The 22,259-nt window shown below is 47.3% G+C and overlaps 2 protein-coding genes across 7 annotated transcripts in view; one reads left to right on the forward strand and one right to left on the reverse strand.

The window, feature by feature from the left end:
• USP20 (ubiquitin specific peptidase 20) overlaps positions 1 to 12,110 on the reverse strand; it is a 46,489-nt gene extending 34,379 nt beyond the window's left edge. The window contains exons 1-2 of one of the 6 annotated variants that reach the window (XM_055117117.2): positions 11,981 to 12,026; positions 10,315 to 10,700 (exon numbers count right to left, since the gene is read on the reverse strand). The gene's annotated coding sequence lies outside the window, so the exon portion shown is untranslated. Of the gene's footprint in view, positions 1 to 10,314; positions 10,701 to 11,023; positions 11,222 to 11,392 lie in introns of those variants that run through there. The other 5 variants (XM_055117118.1, XM_003822365.3, XM_003822366.5 and 2 more) reach the window with 5 other exon arrangements.
• A 35-nt stretch (positions 12,111 to 12,145) lies between these two features.
• C11H9orf78 (chromosome 11 C9orf78 homolog) lies at positions 12,146 to 20,190 on the forward strand. The gene is made up of 9 exons (XM_003822369.5): positions 12,146 to 12,341; positions 12,717 to 12,776; positions 13,777 to 13,828; positions 13,969 to 14,039; positions 15,495 to 15,572; positions 16,401 to 16,598; positions 17,932 to 18,068; positions 18,172 to 18,270; positions 19,224 to 20,190. Exons 1-9 carry the CDS (start codon positions 12,259 to 12,261, stop codon positions 19,313 to 19,315), a joined length of 870 nt encoding a protein of 289 aa, XP_003822417.1. The 5' UTR covers positions 12,146 to 12,258; the 3' UTR covers positions 19,316 to 20,190.
• Positions 20,191 to 22,259: the final 2,069 nt, after the last annotated feature.

Genomic DNA, 22,259 nt, shown 5'->3' on the forward strand with positions numbered 1-22,259 from the left:
GTGGTGGGAAGCGCCTGTAATTCCAGCTACTCAGGAGGTTGAGGCGGAAGAATCACTTGAACCTGGGAGGTGGAGGCTGCAGTGAGCTGAGATCGCACCACTGCACTCCAGCCTGGGCGACAGAGCAAGACTCCATCTTAAAAAAAAAAAAAAAGTGTTGGCTGTTGGCGAGGGTGTGGATAAATTGGAGCCCTGTGCACTGTTGGTGGGAATGTGAAATGGTGCAGCTGCTGCAGAATGCAGTATGGCAGTTCCTCAAGAACTGTAAAATAGTACCACACTATTGAGCAATCCACATCTGGGTATACACCCAAATGCACTAAAAGCGGCAACTCAAAGAAATATTTGTGCACCCATGTTCATAGCTGCATTATGTGCAACAGCCAAAAGACAATGCAAACCAAGTGCCCATCGATAGACAAAACATGATATATTCATACAATGAAATATGATTCAGCCTAAAAAGGGAAATTTTGACACACGCTACAACATGAAACCTAAAGACACCTACTCAGTAAAACAAGTCAGGCTGGGTGCGATGGTTCATGCCTGTAATCCCAACACTTTGGGAGGCTGAGGCAGGCGGATCACTTGAGGTCAGGAGTTTGAGACCAGCCTGACCAACATGGTGAAACCTCGTTTCTACTAAAAATACAAAAATTAGCTGGGCGTGGTGGCGGGAGCCTGTATTCCCAGCTAGTAGGGAGGCTGAGGCAGGAGAATCGCTTGAACCTGGGAGGCAGAGGTTGCAATGAGCCAAGAAGATCGTGCCATTGCACTCCGGCCTAGGTGACAAGAGCAAAACTCCATCTAAAAAAAAAAAAAAAAAAAAAGACAGTAACTTCTCAGAAAATATTTGCTGAATGGCCCCAAAATACAAAGTTATAAAACACTATTAGGCCATGTTGGGTGGCTCATGCCTGTAATTCCAGCACTCTTGGAGGCCGAGGCAGGAGGACTGCTTGAGCCCAGGAGTTTGAGATCAGCCTGGGCAACATGGTGAAACCCCATCTCTACAAAAAATTTAAAAATTAGGTGGGCATGGTGGTGCACGCACCTGTAGTCCCAGCTACTCGGGAAGCTGTGATGGGAGGATGGCTTGAGCCCAGAAGTATGAGGCTGCAGTGAGCTATGATGGCACCACTGCATTCTAGCCTGGACAACAGGGCAAGACCCTATCTCAAAAAAAAAAAAAAAAAAAATATATATATATATATATATATATGGCTGGGCGCAGTGGCTCACGCCTGTAACCCCAGCACTTTGGGAGGCCGAGGCGGGAGGACCATGAGGTCAGGAGATCAAGATCATCCTGGCTAACATGGTGAGACCCCGTCTCTACTAAAAAAAAAATACAAAAAAATTGGCTGGGCATGACGGCGGACGCCTGTAGTCCCAGCTACTCGGGAGGCTGAGGTAGGAGAAAGGCATGAACCCAGGAGGCTGAGCTTGCAGTGAGCCGAGATCGCGCCACTGCGCTCCAGCCTGGGCGACAGAGCGACACTCAGTCTCAAAAAAAACAAAACACAAAACAAAACAAAACAAAAAAAACCTATTATTATAGTAAACTCTTACTTTGGTGAAATAATGTGTTTTAGGCCTAGAGAAAGGATGCTATTATCATTTCTGGAGGATAGAGTCAAGTGATTTTTATTTCCTTTTTGCTTTTCTGCATTTTCCACAATGAACTTGTGTTGCCTTTTTTTTCTTCCTATGCTTGCTTCCTGAATGACTGTGTTATAATCATTCTAATCTAATAATCTAATAAGGTCAGTCACAGTGGCTCACGCCTGTAATCCTAGTGCTTTTGGGAAGTTGAGGAGGGAGGATCCCTTAAGCTCAAGGCTGCAGTGAACTAGGATTGTGCCACTGCACTACAGCCTGGGCAACAGAGCAAGACCCCATCTCTAAAACAAAACCAAAATCAAAAAACAACAAAAAATGCTTTTCCTCTCAGAAGGCCCCTCTCTCTCACTAGAGAGAGAGCTGTTTTCCTTTCTTTCTTTTTCTTTTGCCTGTTAAACCTCTGCTCCTAAAAACAAAAACAAACAAACAAAAATACCTAAATTGGTTACTGTTAATGGTTTTTCAAGTTTCCAAAATAAGAAAATAAGAAGAGTGTGCATCTGGCTTCCTAGGTATGTTGCTCTTCCCCAAACTCCTGAGGGCACCATAGGGGACAGAGCCTCCGTTCCCTGGAGCTCTCCAGGCCCCTGTGCCAGGCACTGCCCTGAGCCTACACAGGGTGGTTTTCAGAGAAGGGGTGGGAGCATCTGAGTGGTCCCAGAAGTCCCCAGAGCTGCTACCTGGATGGCTCCTAAGCACACTTCTCCAGGTGACTCACACGGGCCAAGAAGTGCCCTCAGCATGTGTTTTTTGTATTTTTATCTATTTATTTATTTAGAGACCAGGTCTCCAGACTGGCTAATTTTTGTATTTTTGGTAGAGACAGGGTTTTGCCGTGTTGCCCAAGCTGGTCTTGAACTCCTGGGCTTAAGCGATCTGCCCACCTCCACCTCCCAAAGTGCTGGGATTACACACATGAGCCACCATGACCGGCCCTCTCAATATTCATTTTTGCCTCATTTACCTCCATGTTGTATTCAAATTTTTCATCTTCTCCTACTTGTCCTGAAAATTTTAAAGGCATTTTTGTCTGGTTTTCATAAATTTGATATATACCTTCATAGAAGCTGGAAACAGACACAGACATAAAATGAAATAAAAATCACCTGTAATCCTGCTGTACAGGAAAAAAAATATGGTTACCTTTTTGGTTTTGGTAAGTCTTATTTACATGTACGAATATATAATTTTTTGTTTTGTTTTGTTTTGAGACAGTCTCGCTCTGTCACCCAGGCTGGAGTGCAGTGGCGCGATCTCGACTGAACACACTCTCCACTTCAGGTTCAAGCCATCCTACCACCTCAGCCTCCCGAGTAGCTGGGATTACAGGCACACACTCCGACGCCTGGCTAATTTTTGTATTTTTTGTAGATGTGGGGTTTCGTCATGTTGCCCAAGCTGGTCTGAAACTCCAGAGCTCAACCAATCCATCTGCCTGGGCCTCCCAAAGTGCTGGGATTACAGGCGTGAGCCACCACGCCCAACCAGATATATAAATTTTAAAAATAAACTGCAATATAACCAATAAATTTGTATACAGCTTTTTTTGGTTTATATATTTCTAATGTCACTAAATTTCTTTTCAGCTTCATTTCTAATAGGTGAATAATATTATACCACATATAATTTAAGCTATACAACCCCTTACTGAATTATTTATCCATCATAGGACGTGGTATTTTTGTATTTTGTGTATGTGTGTTTTGCCATTATAAAGAAGGCACTGAGAAACATTTTGGAATATGAATCTTTTGTTTTGCTTAAAGACAAGTCTCAATCTGTCACCCAGGCTGGAGTGCAATGGTGTGATCATGGTTCACTGCAGCCTCTACCTCCCTGGGCTCAGGTGATCCTCCTACCTCAGCCCCCCAAGTAGCTAGGACTACAGGCATGCACTACCAAGCCTGGCTACTTTTTAATTTTTCTTTTATAGAGACAGAGTTTCGCCATGATGCCCAGATTGGTCTGGAACTCCTGGGTTCAAGCAATCTGCCTGCCTTGGACTCCCAAAGTACTGGGACTACAGGTGTGAGCCACCAGGAATGTGAAACTTTGACTAAATCTTTTTGTTTTGTTTTGTTTTGTTTTTCTGAGATGGAGTTTTCACTCTTGTTACCCAGACTGGAGTGCAGTGGTGCGATCTTGGCTCACTGCAACCTCCACCTCCTGGGTTCCAGCAATTCTCCTGCCTCAGCCTCCCAAGTAGCTGGGATTACAAGCACACACCACCACGCCCGGCTAATCTTTTTGGATTTTTAGTAGAGATGAGGTTTCACCACATTGGTCAGGCTGGTCTTGAACTCCTGATCTCAGGTGATCCGCCTGCCTCAGCTTCTCAAGTGCTGGGATTACAGGCGTGAGTCACTGCGACCAGACTGTTTTTTTGTTGTTGTCGTGGTTGAGACGGAGTCTTAGTCTGTTGCCTAGGCTGGACTGCAGTGGCGTGATCTCTGCTCACTGCAACCTCCGCCTCCTGGGTTCAAGCGTTTCTCTTGCCTCAGCCTCTAGAGTAGCTGGGATTACAGGCATCCACCATCACACCCACATAATTTTTGCATTTTTAGTAGAGACGAGGTTTCACCACATTGGCCAGGGTGGTCTCGAACTCCTGACCTCAAGTGATCTGTCCACTGCGGCCTCCCAAAGTGCTGGGAGTACAGGTGTACGCCACCACGCCCGGCCTACATCTTTGACCAAAAAAAAAAAAAAAAATTATTGGTCAAAATGTGTGCTTTGAAGGCTCTACATAGATATTGATAAGCTTCCCTTTAGAAACAGTATATACATTTATCTGCCTATCAGCAGTATATGAGTATGTGCAACATAAAAAGTTTAAGGCTTACTAACATTTTAAAAATTAATGGTTAAAAATCATTTCTATGAAGGAAAAAGGGCGGTAGTACAGAAAACACTGGGTGCTTAATATTCCACACAAAGGGCCAGGTGCGGTGGCTCACAACTGTAATCCCAGCACTTTGGGAGGCTGAGGAGGGTGGATCACAAGGTCAGGAGTTCGAGACCAGCCTGACCAATATGGTGAAACCCCATCTCTACTAAAAATACAAAAAATTAGCCAGGCATGGTGGCACATGCCTGTATGCCCAGCTACTCAGGAGGCTGAGGCAGGAGAATCGCTTGAACCCAGGAGGCAGAGGTTGCAGTGAGCCGAGATCACGCCATTGCACTCCAGCCTGGGCAACAGAGTAAGACTCCGTCTCAAAAAAAAAAAAAAAAACAAAACAAAAAAACAAAAAAAACTTCCACACACAGGACCTAAAATATCGGAAGCATGGGGGTCGACAAGAGGGCGCACATCTCAGCTGTCTGAAAGTTATCATTTTGCTTCCTTTTGGTACCCAACCAACACTGACCATGTACCTCCTTAGGAACAGTGACTTGGGGTGCTGGGAAACAGCCAGGCATAGGCCCTGCTCTTGTAGTGTACAGAGTCCCATACTTCAACCTCAGGGTACTTGCAAGCAGATACTAGGGAGGTGATAATCACCACCAGCACCTCTGTTTCCTACACTCACTGAGGGTCAGCTGCTGCACATACATTATCCCGGGAGGTAACAGTCACTATGGAAGGAAATTACAGGGACAAGTAGCCCTGGGTTCAGTACCTCACTCTGCCCCTTGCAAGTCTGTGACTTTAGATAAATCGCTCAGTCTCCACATTCATAAAATGGGGACAATGACAGCACCTAGGGTTACTGAGAAGATGAAGTGAGCCAATGCACAGTAAACGCTAAGTTGAATGACTTAGGGCCTCATGGACTTTCTGGGTGGCTCAGATTTTCTATTGATTTGCATGACAAGAATGCTCAAAAAATGTTTACTACTATAATTTGTGTCACTGGCTGTTTTATACATTAGGACACTGAAATTGGTAGGAATAGAAGTCACATGCTCAAGGTCACTCAGTAGAGCACCCTCCATGAGACCACTCTGCTCTGCAGGCCAACCAGCCCAGCAACGAACAGGCACCATGGTGATGGAGTCAGACACACAGCAGGGGACTCATGCACAGATTCTTGGTGCGCTTCTTCAGATCTAAGCTCACCTCCTAGTGCTTCTGACATCAAAGAAAAAGCCAGGAAAGGCAACTTCATGGACTAGAGCAAACCCTTCAACAGCTTCCCTGTTCTGGGGCAGCCTGCGCTTCTGAACCCTCATTCCTGCTGAGCACCTTTGCTTCCCTGCAACTTGAAGGTTCCCTTTCTCCACCAAGGCTGAGAAACTGTTCAGGCAAGACACTTGAGGAGACATAACAAAGCTGGATTGTGGGTCAAGGTGGGGGGATGCCACAAAGAACATCCCCAGGACAACCGGCACGCCTGAGTGTGGACTGCCTGTTAGATCACAGTATTTGTTATGGACTGAATTGTTCTCTCTCCCCCATTCATATGCTGAAGTTCTAACCACCAGGACCTGAGAATGTAATCATATTTGAAGATAATGTCTTTAAAGAGGTAATTAAGTTAAAATAAGATCTTTAGGGCAGGCCCTAATCTAATCTTACTGGTATCTTTATGAGATGAGAAAATCTGGACTCACACAGAGGAAAGACCAAGCCAGGACACAGTGAGAAGATGGCCATCTGCAGGCCAAGGAAAGGGCCTTCAGAAGAACCAAACCTGTCGACACCTTGATCTGAGACTTCTAGCCTCCAGAACTGTGAGAAAATAAATGTCTGTCGTTTAAGCCACCCAGTCTGTGGTACTTTGTTATGGCAGGTCTGGGAAACAAATACATGATTCCATCAATGTGAAAGTTTCTAGGCCGGGAGTGATGATGGCTCACACCTGTAATCCCAGCACTTTGGGAGGCTGAGGCTGGCGGATCACCAGAGGTCAGCAGTTTGAGACAAACCTGGCCAACGTGGTGAAACCCCGTCTCTACTAAAAATACAAAAATTAGCTGGGCATGGTCGTGGGCACCTGTAGTCCCAGCTACTTGGGAGGCTGAGGTAGAAGAATCACTTGAACCTGGGAGGCGGAGGTTGCAGTGAGCTGAGATGGCGCCACTGCACTCCAGCCTGGGTGACAAGAGCAAGACCCTGTCTCAAAAAAAAAAAAAAAAAAAAAAAAAAAGTTTCTAAAGGTGGAACTCACGCTTTGGTTATGTAGGATAATATCCTTATTCTTAGTTAATTCCCGCTGGGATATTTAGGGGAAAAGGACTGTGATGTCTGCAGCTTACTCCTACCTGAATCAGCAATAATTATGACAATAACTATAGAGATTAGAGTAAATAAGGCAAATGTTACTAGTTGGTGAATCTAGGTGAGGGGTATGTGGGAGTTCATTGTATTCTTGTAATTTTTCTTAAGTTTGACTTTTTAAAAAAATAGATTCCCTTTCTCACCTTTGAGGTGGGAGCAGGGAGCGGGTTTTCTAGAACAGGCAGCCCCATCGCAGGATCCAGGACCCAGCACCCACTGAGCCTCCAGACCTGGTACCCAGGGCTTCGTTCACCCACTCTCTCGGGCAAGGGCGGCTGTTTCTCATCTCACAGAGGAGGAATGGAAGGTCCCAGACAGGAAGCAACACAGCAGGAAGCAAGCAGGTTGTGTCTGCTTTCCCCACTCTTTCTGTCCCACCTGTGCCTCTGTGCAAATATATGGAGTGTGCACAGCAGGCATTTCATAAAGGCCAAAAGGGAAAGACACCTGTGCAGCTGAAAGAATGTGCTTCCAGGTGCAGCCACGCAGAGTAGGACCTACTGTACGACAAGTCAGCAAGGTGCAGCGTGTGCCCCGCCCTCCCGGCCCACCAGAGCCTCCTCTCTTGGGGCAGGAGAGCACAGGATGGGAGGAGGAAGGCCTGAGACTTTTGGCAAAGAGCCCACCATTGCTGGCCCCAGGAGACCTCCAAGATGCTTCAGGCTCATAAAGGCAGCTTTCCTTCCCTGGGCCTCCAGGGAGGGGGAAAGTGCCACTCCACCCACAGGGGCAAAGTGGAGGGGCAAGGCCTGAGGAAGGGCAGGGGAGGGACCAGCCAGCACAGCCTGTGGTCCTAGGTGGGCAGCACATCTGGACCTGGCTGCCTCTGGTGCCTGTTACTCATTGTTTTCCCAGAGGTTCTGGCTACATCCTCCTCCTCCCAGCGAGGAACCAGTCCCTCAGGATGGGGACGGCGACACTTCCCGGCCTCCCACCCACACAACGATGCCCACAGTCCTGCCCACGCTGACCCCAACCACATTAGCCATCTCACACCCCCAGCCCTGCACAGGGTGTGTGCCCACCCCCTCCACATTCCCCTCTGGCCCTCGCACACCCTTTCTCTCCCTCCTGCTGTCTTTACTCTACCTCCACACAACAGCATTCCCCCTAAGTCCCAGACACACCCACCCCTTCCCTTAACCCAGTCCTCACTCGGAGGCCACCATCCTCTGACTCTCAAAGCAGAGCCCTCAGGCCTCCCCATGCCTCCGCACTTCCACAGTCTCTGCTGCCCACACACTTCTGTGTCTCCTCATCGCCCTGCCCCCTGCCCCACGGCCCTGAATATTGGAACTGACACTAACATCTTAGTCTGGTGTTCTCACATGTGACCTCACTGGACCCTCACAACCACCCTGGGAGGTGGCAAGGTTCCAAATTAAATCCATCTCCATCACTAACAATGGAGACACCGAGGCTCAGAGAAGTGGAATAACTGGCTAAGGTCACACAGCTACTGAGCTGCAGAACCAAAATTCGAACCCACGACTACCTGCCCTGAAGCCCATGCTCTGAACACTCAGCTCCACGATGTCACAAACAGCCCTGGCCAGCCTGGCATGGGGACGACCTTCACCTCCCCAAATCCAAACACGCGTACTCCAAGGAAGCTTCCTCACAAGAGCCTCTTCTGAGTCATTCTTCAGAGCATTTTTCTGCTCAGCTTAACTTCCTTCAGTCTAGGATATGACACTATCTCCCTGCAGCTCAAAGCCTGCTACTACCCTTTGCTCTGAGCTCTGTCCGGAAGAGTCCCTTAATTGGAGAAGGCGTGGGTTTGGGGCTACCCTAGGCTGCAGCCAGTCACTGGCCCAGGTCATTAAAAGCCTCACACTCAGTGGTGAGTAAGCATGAGCAGAAACTCAGTCTCGAAGCTCAGACTAGAAACCTTAGAAAAAACTCACATTAGAGATGCGGAAACTAAGAACTAGGAAAATCATGATTTCTGGGGCCTGAAATCAGATCCTCTCTTTTCAGGCAGCATGATCTGCAGCTGCCTTCCCCCATGCAATCTCAGAGTTTAAAGGGGTTTAGAAACCATGCATCTTCCCCTTAAGGCACAACTCTGCTCTGTAAAAGCCCTACTGGGTTGTTCTCCAAACCCAGTTTGAGCAGTCGTTGATGATAAAAATCACCCTTTTCCCAGAGGGCAGCTCTAGTTGCTTCAAACCTAAGTCTTTATAATCAATGGAAATTGGCTCTCCTGAAATTTCTATTTATTGAGCCATGACTGCTCACTGGAGCCAAAGAGCACTGCCACTTTCCTGCCTTTAAATATTTGTTGTTGGCCGGGCACAGTGGCTCACACCTGTAATCCCAGCACTTTGGGAGGCTGAGGCGGGCGGATCACTCAAGGTTAGGAATTCGAGACCAGCCTGGCCAACATGGTGAAACCCCGTCTCTACTAAAAATACATAAATTAGCCAGGTGTGGTGGTGGGCGCCTGTAATCCCAGCTACTCAGGAGGCTGAGGCAGGAGAATCACTTGAACCTGGGAGGCGGAGGTTGGAGTGAGCCAAGATCGCACCACTGCACTCCAGCCTAGGCAACTGAGTGAGACTCCGTCTCAAAAAAAAAAAAAAAATTGTTGTCAACGTGCATGGCTTCTCCAAGTTTCCTCCTTCATGCTAATGAGAACCAGTTGGATACTGTTTGTCTTGCTAAGGTAAAAGGCTAAGAACAGCCTGGCTCTTTCATCACTGTTAAATACCCCACAATCAGGACTTGAGTTCAGGGTGTACACTCTAAATAAAAGCTTTTGTAAAATAAAGTTCAAGCTTACAGACCCCTAAAACCACCAGGCAGTGACTGGAACCCAAGGCCTATCATTCAATCCACTGCTTTATCTGTCATGTTTCCAACCAAATCCCAAACCAGAATGCGCTAATTTTAATTTGCAACTCAACCTTGCCACCCTCCCGGAGGTGATTCCCTTGTCTTGCTCTATTTGTTTCTTTTCCACAGCACTTACCATCTTCTAACACACTTTACATACTTTACTGTGAGAACATACACTCAACTAATCAGGGATCTTTTGTCTCTTTTGCTGACTTATTTCAAGCACTTAGAACAGTGCCTGCTTCATACAGTAAATGCTAAGAATCTGTTGAATACATTGATCCAATAAATACATTTATTGGATGCCGACTATAGCTGGGCTGTGAACTGTATCACGTTGCTGGATCCCAAATCCAATCGGACATGAATGCTCCCTGAACCCTGAAACAAGCCAACATTTCATCTGGCTCCAGAAAGGAGCTAGGAAACCAACCAAAACCTAGGTTGAATCTGTACATTTTCTTAAAACAACTGAACTCCCAAACAAGACTAAGAGCTTGGATTCATCTTTGAACTGCATAGAACCTGTATTTCTGGGAGGGTCCTTTTGAGAGACAGTCTCATCCTACGCTTAAAAGGGCCCAGTGAGACTTGGGCTGCAGTCTCTTGGCAAAGCCACTTACTGCCAGATTCATAGCTGCCACTTTTTCAGCATTCCTTTTGCTAAACAGCACTCAATTAGATCTGCCACAGCACAGGTGGTGGTTATCACTGGGTCCTCTGGCCTCATGGAGCAAGGGTGGGAGCAGCTCATCTGTACCCTGGGACTTCAGCTGAGGAGGAGGGTCCAGAAATGCCCCTGGCCTTCTTGCCCTTTCCTTAGTAGTGTCCAGTACCCCCTGGTGGATGGGCTGCTTGATGCGCAGATTCAGAGCCACCTCTGAGAGCGTGAGAGCTGCAGACGTTGACCCCCTGGACTCCTGCAGCAATTCCCAAGGAGCCTCTCCATCATCTGACAGGGACTCCGCATCCAGTGAGTGCACGTGCATCTGGGTTTGGCTGAACCAGTCTGCAGAGGGCAAGACTTTGAGACTTTAATATATGGCTTTTGACCAAAGATAAAACGCTGGTGCAAGAAGTCCCGAGTCTACTATTTTTTCCAGCCCAAGGAAGAGAAGAACAATCTCAGTGGAGACTGTTCCAGAGAAAACGTAAGGCATTCTAGAAATGCTGCCCTGCTTCGGAATGGTCTTCCAGAAAGGGGAACCCCAGACAGCCCCCATCGGCCCTTCCCCCTAGCCAATGAGATGTAACAGCAGCTGCAGCAGCAGCAAACATCTACTGCACTCCTACCGTGCCAGGCCCTGTGCAAACCGTGCGGCAGAGACTGACCTGCAACCAATTCCTGTTCCACCTCCTAGCTGGGTAACTTGAGGCGTGCACTGCCCCTCGGAGACTCCGCATTCTCGTTTGTAAAACGAAAAACAATCTACCTCAAAGGATTGCTGGGAGAATTCAATGAGATGATGCTTTGCCCAGGGCCTGCCACATAGTAACTGCTTAATAAGAGGTAGTTCTCAAAGTAAGGGATGACACTGAGAAAAGGAAAACTACTGTTACTTAAGGGGTTCTTAAAAGTCCTAGAAGCCATTATTTATGCATTTAGGTATTTCCTAAGCGTTTGCTGATACCCGTTTTTCAAATAAACTTTATCCTCACAGCATCTTCGGGGTGGAAGGGGCAGAGGGTAGAGCGACAGACCTGCCGAAGGAGGAAAACCAGACCCGTGAAGGTCCAGGGGGGTGGCCGGCAAGCACCGAGGAGGAGTCCCCCGGCTCAAACCCTCCTGCGTGGCTTCAAAACATCAGACGCGCCTCTCCTCGCGGAGAAGCTGGGGGCCATTATTTGTGAGGCAGTCGGCGCTGGGACTCTAAGTCAGCACCGCAGGGAAGTGGTCATCTTTTGTTCCGAAAGAAAAAAACGCACGTCAGGGCTCAGAGCCCGAGGAAAGAAAAGTCAGCGCCCGAGACGCGAGACGCCACGCGGATGCTTTCAACGCTAGGTCAGGCCCCGGCAGAAATGAGAGGGGGTCGGCCCCGGTTCTGGAGAAGCCACGAGCCCCCAGGGAGCTCAGAGTGGGGTGCTGGGGCCCAGAGGCCCCCTTGGGCGCCGACCGGAGGAGGGGAGAGGGGCGGCGGCGGCCGGGGGGGTCCCGGGCTCCGCTCACCGGGCCGCTGCGTCTGGCGTACCTGGCGAGGCCAGGCCCTGTCAGCCCGGAGCCGGGCTGGGGTCGCCAATGCTCTGAGAGGCCCGGCCCACAGAAGCAGCCGGTGGCGGCCCGGAACTCACCTGCGCTCGCAACTGCGCCGCCGCCGCCTGTCAGTCAAGCGCGCCCCTTCTGAGGCGCCGCGCAGGGTTGTGGGGCCTTCGGGCGACGCCCCACCTCCTTCCCTCTACCGTCCAATCGGAAGAGGCTGACGTCAGGAGAGGGGGCGTGGCCACGCGGGCTGTGCGTGCCGGGGGCGGGGCCAGACGGGGCAGGCGCTCTGACCGCTCTGCCGCGCGCCGGAAGCAGACTGGGCTGCTGCGCAGAGGCGCGGCGGCTGTACAACTGGGCCGTTGTCACCATGCCGGTCGTCCGGAAGATTTTCCGTCGCCGCCGGGGCGACTCGGAGTCAGAGGAAGATGAGCAGGACTCAGAGGAGGTTCGGTGCGTTTGGGGCGGGGATCCCATAGGCTTGGTAAAGATAGACTTGTTTGGGGGACTCACCACCGGCTCGGCGCTTCGCTGACATTGTTAACTGTGAGCTCGGGTGGTGGTTCCTTCTGCGGACGCAGAAATTGAGGCTCAAGGAGTGAGGCCACCGCCCCAAGCTCGAACGGTTGAGAGAGATGCCTCCGGGATGCGCAGTGGCTCTGACTCCCGGTGGGTCTAGGCACAAGGTCGTCCTCTGGACCACTGTGCTGGTGGCTCAGTAGCTGGGCTGGGATGCCCTCGAAGGTGCCTTATTGGCTCTGTTAGCTTTGGATTCCGCGGGGAATCACTCAGCTTATGCATTGCTTCTTCTTCTTCTTCTTTTTAAAGATTAAAACTGGAAGAGACCAGAGAGGTACAGAACTTGAGGAAGAGGCCCAACGGGGTGAGGTGGGTACCACGCGGGGAGGAGGAGGCGGCGGCGGGGACGACAGACACATCCGCGTCCGGGTCGCTGTCACAAATATCTCCTCAGACGTAGATTTTTCTCTTGACATACTGTACACCTTCCACTGCCCAACTTGGAGAACAGCGTTCTTTGCACATGTTTAACCAGGACATGCCCTGAGCTGTGTCGTCTCGGGGTGTGCTCCAGAGATACAGAAACAGATCACTAACTCGTGTTTTTTATTAAAACCAATTAATTGTGAAATGCATATCGATCGTTAAGAGTTTGTATAATTTAGAAAAGTATAGTCAAGATGATAAAAAGCACCCATAATTCTCCCATCCGGAAATGATCAGTGTTAACATTTTTTTTCCTTGCAGAGCCACCCAAGAATGCACTGGTATTAATATTTAATACTCTTTCCAATCTGTTTTTTTTCCTCTCTCTCTCTCAGATTGTGAACATCTTTCTATGTACTTTTATTTCCTGTTCTTTTCAACTCATTATGACATTGTGGGCATTCACCCATATTGTGGAATATTTTTCAGAAAGCCTTCTTAATGGCTGCATAATATTCCACCAGATGTGTGTATTGTAATTTGTTAACAAATCCCCTATTTTGGGGCATGTAGGTGATTTTGTAAATTTGTACTATCAGATAAGGCTGCAGTGGATATTCTCTTAAATTTATCTTTAGCTGCACTTTCCATGATGAGAATATCTTAGAAATGAGATTTCCAAGCCAAGATAATGCCAAATGGCTTTACAGGAAAGTGGGAAAGTGTACCACTTCACCACCAGCGCACCCTTCTTCCAGCATCTGCGGTGCTCGTTGAGCCCTGTCTTATGCTTACAGGCTTTTCCAGCTGGCTTGCCTACCCACCCCTCAAATCCCACCCTTGCACTAATGTTGCAATCCGCATACCTGAGAGGATTCCTCCTTATCTCTGAATTATGCCATTTCTCTCTCTCCCCCTCTCCTTTTTTTTTGGTTTTGCTCAGTGCTGTGGCCTTGCTGGTGGGAGAGAAGGTACAAGAGGAGACCACTCTAGTGGTAAGTTATGGGGTCTTCCCTGAGTAGTTATGGCAGCCCTCCCTGCAGTGCTCTTCAGTGAGTGAGCGTGCTTTACAAAAAAAAAAATTCCACTACCATGTATTTAGATGCTTCCTCTTAACTGTGTTTGCTTTCTGCAGGATGATCCCTTTCAGATGAAGACAGGTGGTATGGTGGATATGAAGAAACTGAAGGAAAGGGGCAAAGATAAGTAAGTGCAGGACAAGCTTAGATGCAAATTCACCTTTAGCCGCTGCCTGGGTCTAGGTTCCCTCAGAGAGCTGGGGCCTGTAACAGCAGCATTAGTAGGACATCTTGAAGCAGGTTTTGTGCTTTGCAAAGGGTGTGTTATTTAAAAACAAAGAAAGCAAAAAGTCTTTAAAAGTTAACTTAGAGCCAAGTTGGTAGACTCCTTTTGTAAAAGTGTATTGTAGGCATGATGACTCATGCCTATAATCCCAACACTTTGGGAGGCTGAGGTTAGCTTGAGTCCAGGAGTTTAAGACCAGCCTGGGCAACATAGTGAGACCCCTGTCTCTACAAAAAAAAAAAAAAAATGTGTATATATACACACACACACACACATATACACATACGTACACACATATACACATATGTATATACACACACGTGTATATACACATATATACACACACATATATATATACACACACGCATATATATATGTGTGTGTATATATCTGGGTGTGGTGGCATGTGCCTGTAGTCCCAGCTATTCAGGAAATTAAAGTGGGAGAATCACTTGAGTCAGGGAGGTTGAGGCTAGAGTGAGCCGCGATCACACCACTGCACTCCAGCCTGGGTGACAGAGAAAGACCCTGTCTCAAAAAAATAAAATAAGTGAACCTGTGGGGAAGTTTCATATAAAAACAATTAACAAAAATAATAAATTCAGGCCAGCTGCGGTGGCTCATGCCTGTAATGCCAGCACTTCAGGAGGCTGAGGCAGGCGGATTACCTGAGGTCAGGAGTTCGAGACCAGCCTGACCAACATGGTGAAACACTGTCGCTATTAAAAATACAAAAGTTAGCCGGGCATTGTGGTGGGCACCCGTAATCCCAGCTACTCAGGAGGGTGAGGCAGGAGAATTGCTTGAACTCGGGAGGCAGAGGTTGCAGTGAGCTGAGATTGCGCCACTGCACTTCAGCCTGGGTGACAGAGTGAGACTCCGTCTCAATAAATAAATAAATCAAACATTCAAATAATTCAAAAATTAAAAAAATAAAAGTTTACTGTGTACTTTTGTGACAACTATATAGCATTTACATTGTATTTGGTATTATAAGTAATCTAGAGATGATTTAAAGCAGATGGTAGTGTGTGTGTAGGTTAGATGCAGATATTATACTATTTTATGTAAGGGACTTCACTATCTGCAGATTTTGGTATCCTTGAGGGACACTAGAACCAATCCCCCATGGATTGTATCCACTCAATCCTTGGAGGTATCACTAGCAGCCAACAGTTTGCTTGCATATATTTCTAGAGTTTCTTTTCTTTACATATACTACGGCATTTTTTTTTTTTTGCCAACTGTAAATAGGATATTATAAATGCTTATGACTTTGTTTTCTTCTTAGAACATAAAACTCAGCCTCATTGAGTTGTGACTTGAAAGCTCTGCCTCATTGTTCTCTCCCTCCAGGATCAGTGAGGAGGAGGACCTGCACCTGGGGACATCGTTTTCTGCAGAAACCAACCGAAGGGATGAGGATGCAGACATGTAAGTGTCAGTCTGTTTGGCTGTGAGCAGTTGGGGCTGGACTCCGGTCAGAGTCCAAGATATTTAGTCAACAGATGACATTTCTAGAATTTTCTAGAAGATGTTAAAGTTGGCCCCTCTCTTTCTACTTCCCAGCTTAAGAACTTTGAAAACCTCTTAAAAGGTCTTTTCAGGCCGGGCACGGTAGCTCTCGCCTGTAGTCCCAGCACTTTGGGAGGCCGAGGCAGGTGGATCATCTGAGGTGGGGAGTTCGAGACCAGACTGACCAACATGGAGAAACCCCGTCCCTACTGAAAATACAAAATTAGCCGGGTGTGGTAGTGGGCACCTGTAATCCCAGCTACTCGGGAGGCTGAAGCAGGAGAATTGCTTGAACCTGGGAGGCAGAGCTTGCGGCGAGCCAAGATCTCGCCATTGCACTCCAGCCTGGGCAACAAGAGCGAAACTCCGTCTCCAAAATATAAAAAATAAAAACTTGTTTTCAAAGGTGGTTTCATGACTAGTAATATTTCCCCAAAACATTGCAGGGATAAAACATGGGCTTGCCCACTTTTTATTTTGCCAACAAAGCTATTGGCAAACTATCATCTTTCTGTCTTCAAAGAACCTTGTACATCATAACACCAATAGATTAGTGGGACATAACCTCATAGGTTGGTGCTTCTTTAGAAAATTTCTAACTTGATGAAAAAACTCAAGTTATTTTTTTTTCTCGTTTCTCCATGGACTGTCACTGGTCTGCGGGCCAGCGTTGGGGACCACTGATTTAGAGGACACCTGGTGTGTGTTTCCCACCCCTCCCTGAGGCCTCTGGGTTTCTCACTTCAGGATGAAGTACATTGAGACAGAGCTAAAGAAGAGGAAAGGGATCGTGGAACATGAGGAACAGAAAGTTAAGCCAAAGAATGCAGAGGACTGTCTTTATGAACTTCCAGAAAACATCCGCGTTTCCTCAGCAAAGAAGACCGAGGAGATGCTTTCCAACCAGATGCTGAGTGGCATTCCTGAGGTGGACCTGGGCATCGAGTATGTTTGAGACCCCTAGGCAGAAGACACAGTGCTTTCCAGTTAAAAGTTATGGGGGACAGGCCAGGCGCGGTGGCTCATGCCTGTAATCCTAGCACTTTGGGAGGCTGAGGCGGGTGGATCACGAGGTCAGGAGTTCAAGACCAGCCCGGCCAAGATGGTCGAACCCCGTCTCTAATAAAAATACAAAAATTAGCTGGGCATGGTGGCAGGCACCTGTAGTCCAGCTACTTGGGAGGCTGAGGCAGGAAATTGCTTGAACCCTGAAGGTGGAGGTTGCAGTGAGGCGAGATCATGCCACTGCACTCCAGTCTGGCAACAGAGCAAGACTCCATCTCAAAAAAAAAAGGAAAAAAAAATTTATGGGGGACAGGTGTGGTGGCTGATGCCTATAAGCCTATAATCCCAGTACTTGGGAGGCCAAGGCAGGAGGATCACGTGAGGCCAGGAGATCAGCCTGAGAAATATAGTCAGACTCCTGTCTCTCCAAAAAATTTAAAAAATTAGCTGGGCTCTCACTTGAGCTCAGGAGTTGAGGCTACAGTGAGCCATGATTGCACCACTGCACACCAGTCTGGGTGACAGAGTAAGACCCTTTAAAAAAAAAAAAAAAAAAAGGCCAGACATGGTGACTTGTGCCTGTTATCCTAGCTCTTTGGGAGGCCAAGGTGGGAGGATCACTTGAGCCCAGGAGTTCAAGACCAGCCTGGGCAATGTAATGAGACCCCATGTTCTTATCTGTGTCCTTAGAATCCTACAAATACAAATGAGATTGTCCCTGGCAGGTTGTTGCTAGAAGTTTTGCTGAAGGCTTGATCAGAGTAGTAAGGGCCCCTGACTGCTGGAAGCAAAAGTGGTTCTTTAGCGTGTTACAGCTGTTCAGCTGTATCAGGCCCTTTATTCTTCTGTTTTCTTCTAGCAGGAGCCATGTTAAAGGCTCACCCACCCCTTCTCCCCATGATCCTTCTTAAAATATCCACTTTAAAAGGGAATTGTTAGGGAAGAAGTACAATTGTTAGAATAATCTTCTGGTACAGTAGAAAGCTGGGAGGCTTCTGGGCTCTTTTCTGGCCTTTACAAACTTTGAGCCTTAAGCATTTTACTTCTCTGAAGCTCAATTTGCTCTTGATCAGAAGAGCAGAGTAACTGTGGTTCTCCAACGGCCGTGAGAGTCCCGTGAGAATGTGACTACAAGTGTGCTTGATAAAGTGGAGAGCTGTGCCCCAGGACACATGATTTTCTTATGTACTGCTGGGCTGCTAGCCTCACCACTCATGTCTGAGTAGTAAGGTGCTATCATCTTCTAAGTGGTGTGGTTTCTTTCTCTCCATAGTGCTAAAATAAAAAATATCATTTCCACGGAGGATGCCAAGGCCCGTCTGCTGGCAGAGCAGCAGAACAAGAAGAAAGACAGCGAGACCTCCTTCGTGCCTACCAACATGGCTGTGAATTACGTGCAGCACAACAGATGTAAGCCCCTCAGGGAGAGCAGTCTTGCCCCCATTCCCCTATTTGGGCTGAGATCCCTAGGAACCTCATGTTCTAACGTGTCCCCTGGTCTCTTTGGGTCCAGTTTATCATGAGGAGCTCAACGCGCCCATACGGAGAAACAAAGAAGAGCCCAAGGCCCGGCCCTTGAGAGTAGGCGACACGGAGAAGCCAGAGCCTGAGCGTGAGTGCAACAAAGGCCTCGGGGCTGCCTGGAGTGCTCAGCAATGTGGGAACCCATGGAGGCAGGATGCAGCGGGGGACAGGGTGGAGCCTGGCATTGGAGCCGGGGCATCTGGGTTCCAGTCCATGCTCTGGACCATGACTATGTGCCTTCCCCTTTCTAAGCCTCAGTTTCCTCATTGGAATCCTAATAGAACCTACCTGTTAGGATTGCTCTGAGAATTCATACTCTCTCATATTCTCACGCACAGTAGAGACTCAAGAAGTTAGAAAATTTCAGTAAGGACAAATAAAAGCTACTCATAAGGTTAGCTGGGTGCAGTGCCTCACACTTGTAGTCTCAGCTGCTGGGGAAGCTGGGACAGGAGGATTGCTTGAGACTAAGAGTTCAAGGCTGCAGTGAGCTATGATTGGACCACTGCACTCTAGCCTGCGTGACAGAGTGAGGCCACATCTTTTTTTTAAAGAAAAGAAAAAGGTATTGGCCGTGCTCGGTGGCCCATGCCTGTAATCCCAGCACTTTGGGAGGCTGAGGCAGGCAGATCACCTAAGGTCAGGAGTTCAAGACGAGCCTGGCCAACATGGTGAACCCCGTCTCTACTAAAAATACAAAAATTAGCCAGGCGAGGTGGCAGGTGCCTGTAATCCCAGCTACTCAGGAGGCTGAGGCAGGAGAATCACTTGAACTCGGGAGTTGGAGGTTGCAGTGAGCTGAGATCATGCCATTACACTCTAGCCTGGGCAACAGGGTGAGACTCCATCTCAAAAAAAAGAAAAGAAAAGAAAAAAAAAAAAGACAAATACGTATCTACTGAGGCCCTACTGTGTTCACTGGGTTAGGCGCTGGGGCTCCTGTGGGGAAGGAAACAGGCAGTTGTCTTTGCCTGCATGGAGTAAAGTCTAGCAGTGGGTTCCAGCATGGCAAACCACCTTTCCTGTTCTTTTCCTTCTCAGGGTCCCCTCCTAACCGCAAGCGTCCTGCTAACGAGAAGGCAACTGATGACTATCATTATGAGAAGTTCAAGAAAATGAATAGGCGGTACTGAGCTGTGCAGAGTGGGATGTAAATATCGCCTTCCTCTCCCTATATCCCTCCCATGAAAAATGGCTTCCTGGCTGGGCGTGGTGGCTCACGCCTGTAATCCCAGCACTTTGGGAGGCCGAGGTGGGCGGATCACCTGAGGTCGGGAGTTTGAGACCAGCCTGACCAACATGGAGAAACCCAGTCTCTACTGAAAATACAGAAAAGTTAGCCAGGCGTGGTGGCACATGCCTGTAATCCCAGCTGCTCAGGAGGCTGAGGCAGGAGAATTGCTTGAACCCAAGAGGCGGAGGTTGTGGTGAGCCGAGATTGCACCTTTGTACTCCAGCCTGGGCAACAAGAGCAAAAAACTCTGTCTCAAAAAAAAAAAAAAAGAAAGAAAGAAAAAGAAAAATGGCTTCCAGGACAGAGCATGCTCATTTGCTGGCGGACAGTTCCAGAAACAGACCCTGTTAGTCCTTCTACTTACCTGCTGGATTTTTCAAGCACTAAATTTATAACTTTTTGAAACAAAATAATGTGTAATTTTCCATTTGGGGGCAAACTCTATTCTTGTGAGCATTATTAAATCTTGTTTGTAAATATATTGTCTTTCTCTTAATATTTGCTCTGGGTCAGGAAGAAGCTGTTCACGGTGTGATAATAGTCTTTAGATTGTGCTTTCATTATTATAGATGCATCATGTCTTCTGCTTTCACGTGTCTGGGATGGGGTCAGAAATGCATCCTCCAGCTGACAGAAAAATCCAGGATGAGATCAGAAGGATACTGGTGTTTTCTGACTTTTACAAAATTACTTGTTTGTTTTCATTAAAAAAGAAAAAGCATAAACTATGTTTCTTATTACTATTAGAATTATTAAATTTCAAAATGAATCCAACCTTATTGTTTGTATTATGTTTCTTATACCAGCATCAGGTAATGTTTTTAAAGCCCATGGTTTGGGTAGCCTAAATGTAAAACTGAATTACTGAGATGGATTTTCTCATTTATTTCAAACAGTGAGCTATGATTGGACCACTGCAGCATAGACATGCTGCAACCTGCTGTCAAGTACCTTCTTACCTGTGCCCTCATTTTTCCTGAGGCATCCACAGGGGTCCAAAAGAGGAAAGAGCAGATTGGCTGACTTCTGGGTGGATTTAGAGCAGGTATTGTGGTTACAGTGGTTTGGCCCAGGAGTCAGATCTGAGCCCACCTCGCAGCTTACTACTTGTGTCCTTGGACAGATCCTTTTCACTCTTAGCCTCAGTTTTCTCATCTGTAAAATGGAGATTTTTTTTTTCCTCCACTTGAATATGGTCAGTGAAGGCAGGAACCATGTGTGCCTAATTTTTAAATTTGAATCCCCAGGGCATAGCCCATAATCTGACAGATAGGCAGTCCTCAAAACTATGAATGATCCCTATAGTGTTTGGCTTGTAACAGGTGCACAAAAGTATTTTAAATCCAATATGAAAAAGTCGAAACTTAAAAAATATTTTCAGGATATTTCAACAAACATTTACAGGTCCCAGCGATGTGCAGGGGTAACCCAAGATGAATACTAAAGGCCTAGCACATCTGGCACACAGCAACGCAACACGTGTTTATGGGATGAACAGGCAAATAAGTGGATGGTCAACAGTTCTCACTTGCCAGAGTTCCCTTTGCTAGAAAATGAGTAATCTTTTATCCAGCTTAAAAGTGGCTGCCAGATGGAGGGAGCTGGGTCTCTCACTGTTGGGGTGGGAATTCACAGATAAGCAAGGGGAGGAGGCTCCAATGATCTGTGTAATGGATTAGAGTTGGAGATGTCAGCACGAGCTCATGTTTAGCTTAATATAGGTACAGATGTTTACCTATAGAAATATTTATAGATATGTGTGTGTTTAACAGTATATACACACATTTTTTTCTGTCAGCTGAGACTGAAAGAAATGACATCTCAATAGCAAGAAGCACACCTAGCACCCAGACCTTGGTTTCTCTTTTTTTTTTTTTTTTTTTTTTTTGATACGAAGTCTCGCTCTGTCACCCAGGCTGGAGTGCAGTGGTGCGATCTCGGCTCACTGCAACTTCCACCTCCCAAGTTCAAGGAATTCTCCTGTTTCAGCCTCCCATGTAGCTGGGACTACAGGCACACGCAACCATGCCTAGCTAATTTTTTTGTATTTTCAGTAGAGATGGGGTTTCACCATATTGGTCAGGCTGGTCCCAAACTCCTGACCTCAGGTGATCCACCTGCCTCAGCCTCCCAAAGTGCTGGATTACAGGCATGAGCCACCATGCCCAGCCAGTTTCTAATGCCATTTTACAATGAAAGGAATTAGGGTTCCTCGTAGAAAATAGGATTCTAGGACTGGGGCAGGAAATACAAGATGAGCCCGGAGTATCCTGTAGTGTCAGAAAGGAAAGAAGCACTCAAACCCAAATAAGCTGGTATATACACTGGGTGTATGTCAAAGGAGCACAAGGAACCACTCAAATTCCCAGTGGCCAAAATGAGAACAATTTAAAAAAAAAATTAGTACTGTAGTATAACAAAGGATAAAATAACAATGGTCCACACTGATATAAATGATTGAATACATGGGGGAGAAGAAACAAATCTCCCATGCAGAATTCCAAATAATTTCTGTAGATACTCTGCCCCCAAGGAGGTGGAGCAAAATCCCCGACTCCTTACGTGTGGGCTGTGCATGGGGACATCCTTCCAAAGAGTACAGTAGAGAAAAGAGGGGTGGGGAGACCTGACAAACACTACTTCAGTCAAGTGATCAAGTCAGCACCAACAGTGATAAGTAACGTTGAACAGTAAGAACCCTTCCTTGGTAGGATGTGATGAGCATAGCACTTTACCTCTGTGATCTTCCTTCCAAAACGCCATAACGCTTGTCTAATCCTGAGAAAAACATCAAATCCCAATAGAGGGCCAGCCCACCAAAGATTTGGCCAGTACTCCTCAAA

Source organism: Pan paniscus, chromosome 11, assembly GCF_029289425.2.
Source record: "Pan paniscus chromosome 11, NHGRI_mPanPan1-v2.0_pri, whole genome shotgun sequence".
NCBI lineage: Eukaryota > Metazoa > Chordata > Mammalia > Primates > Hominidae > Pan > Pan paniscus.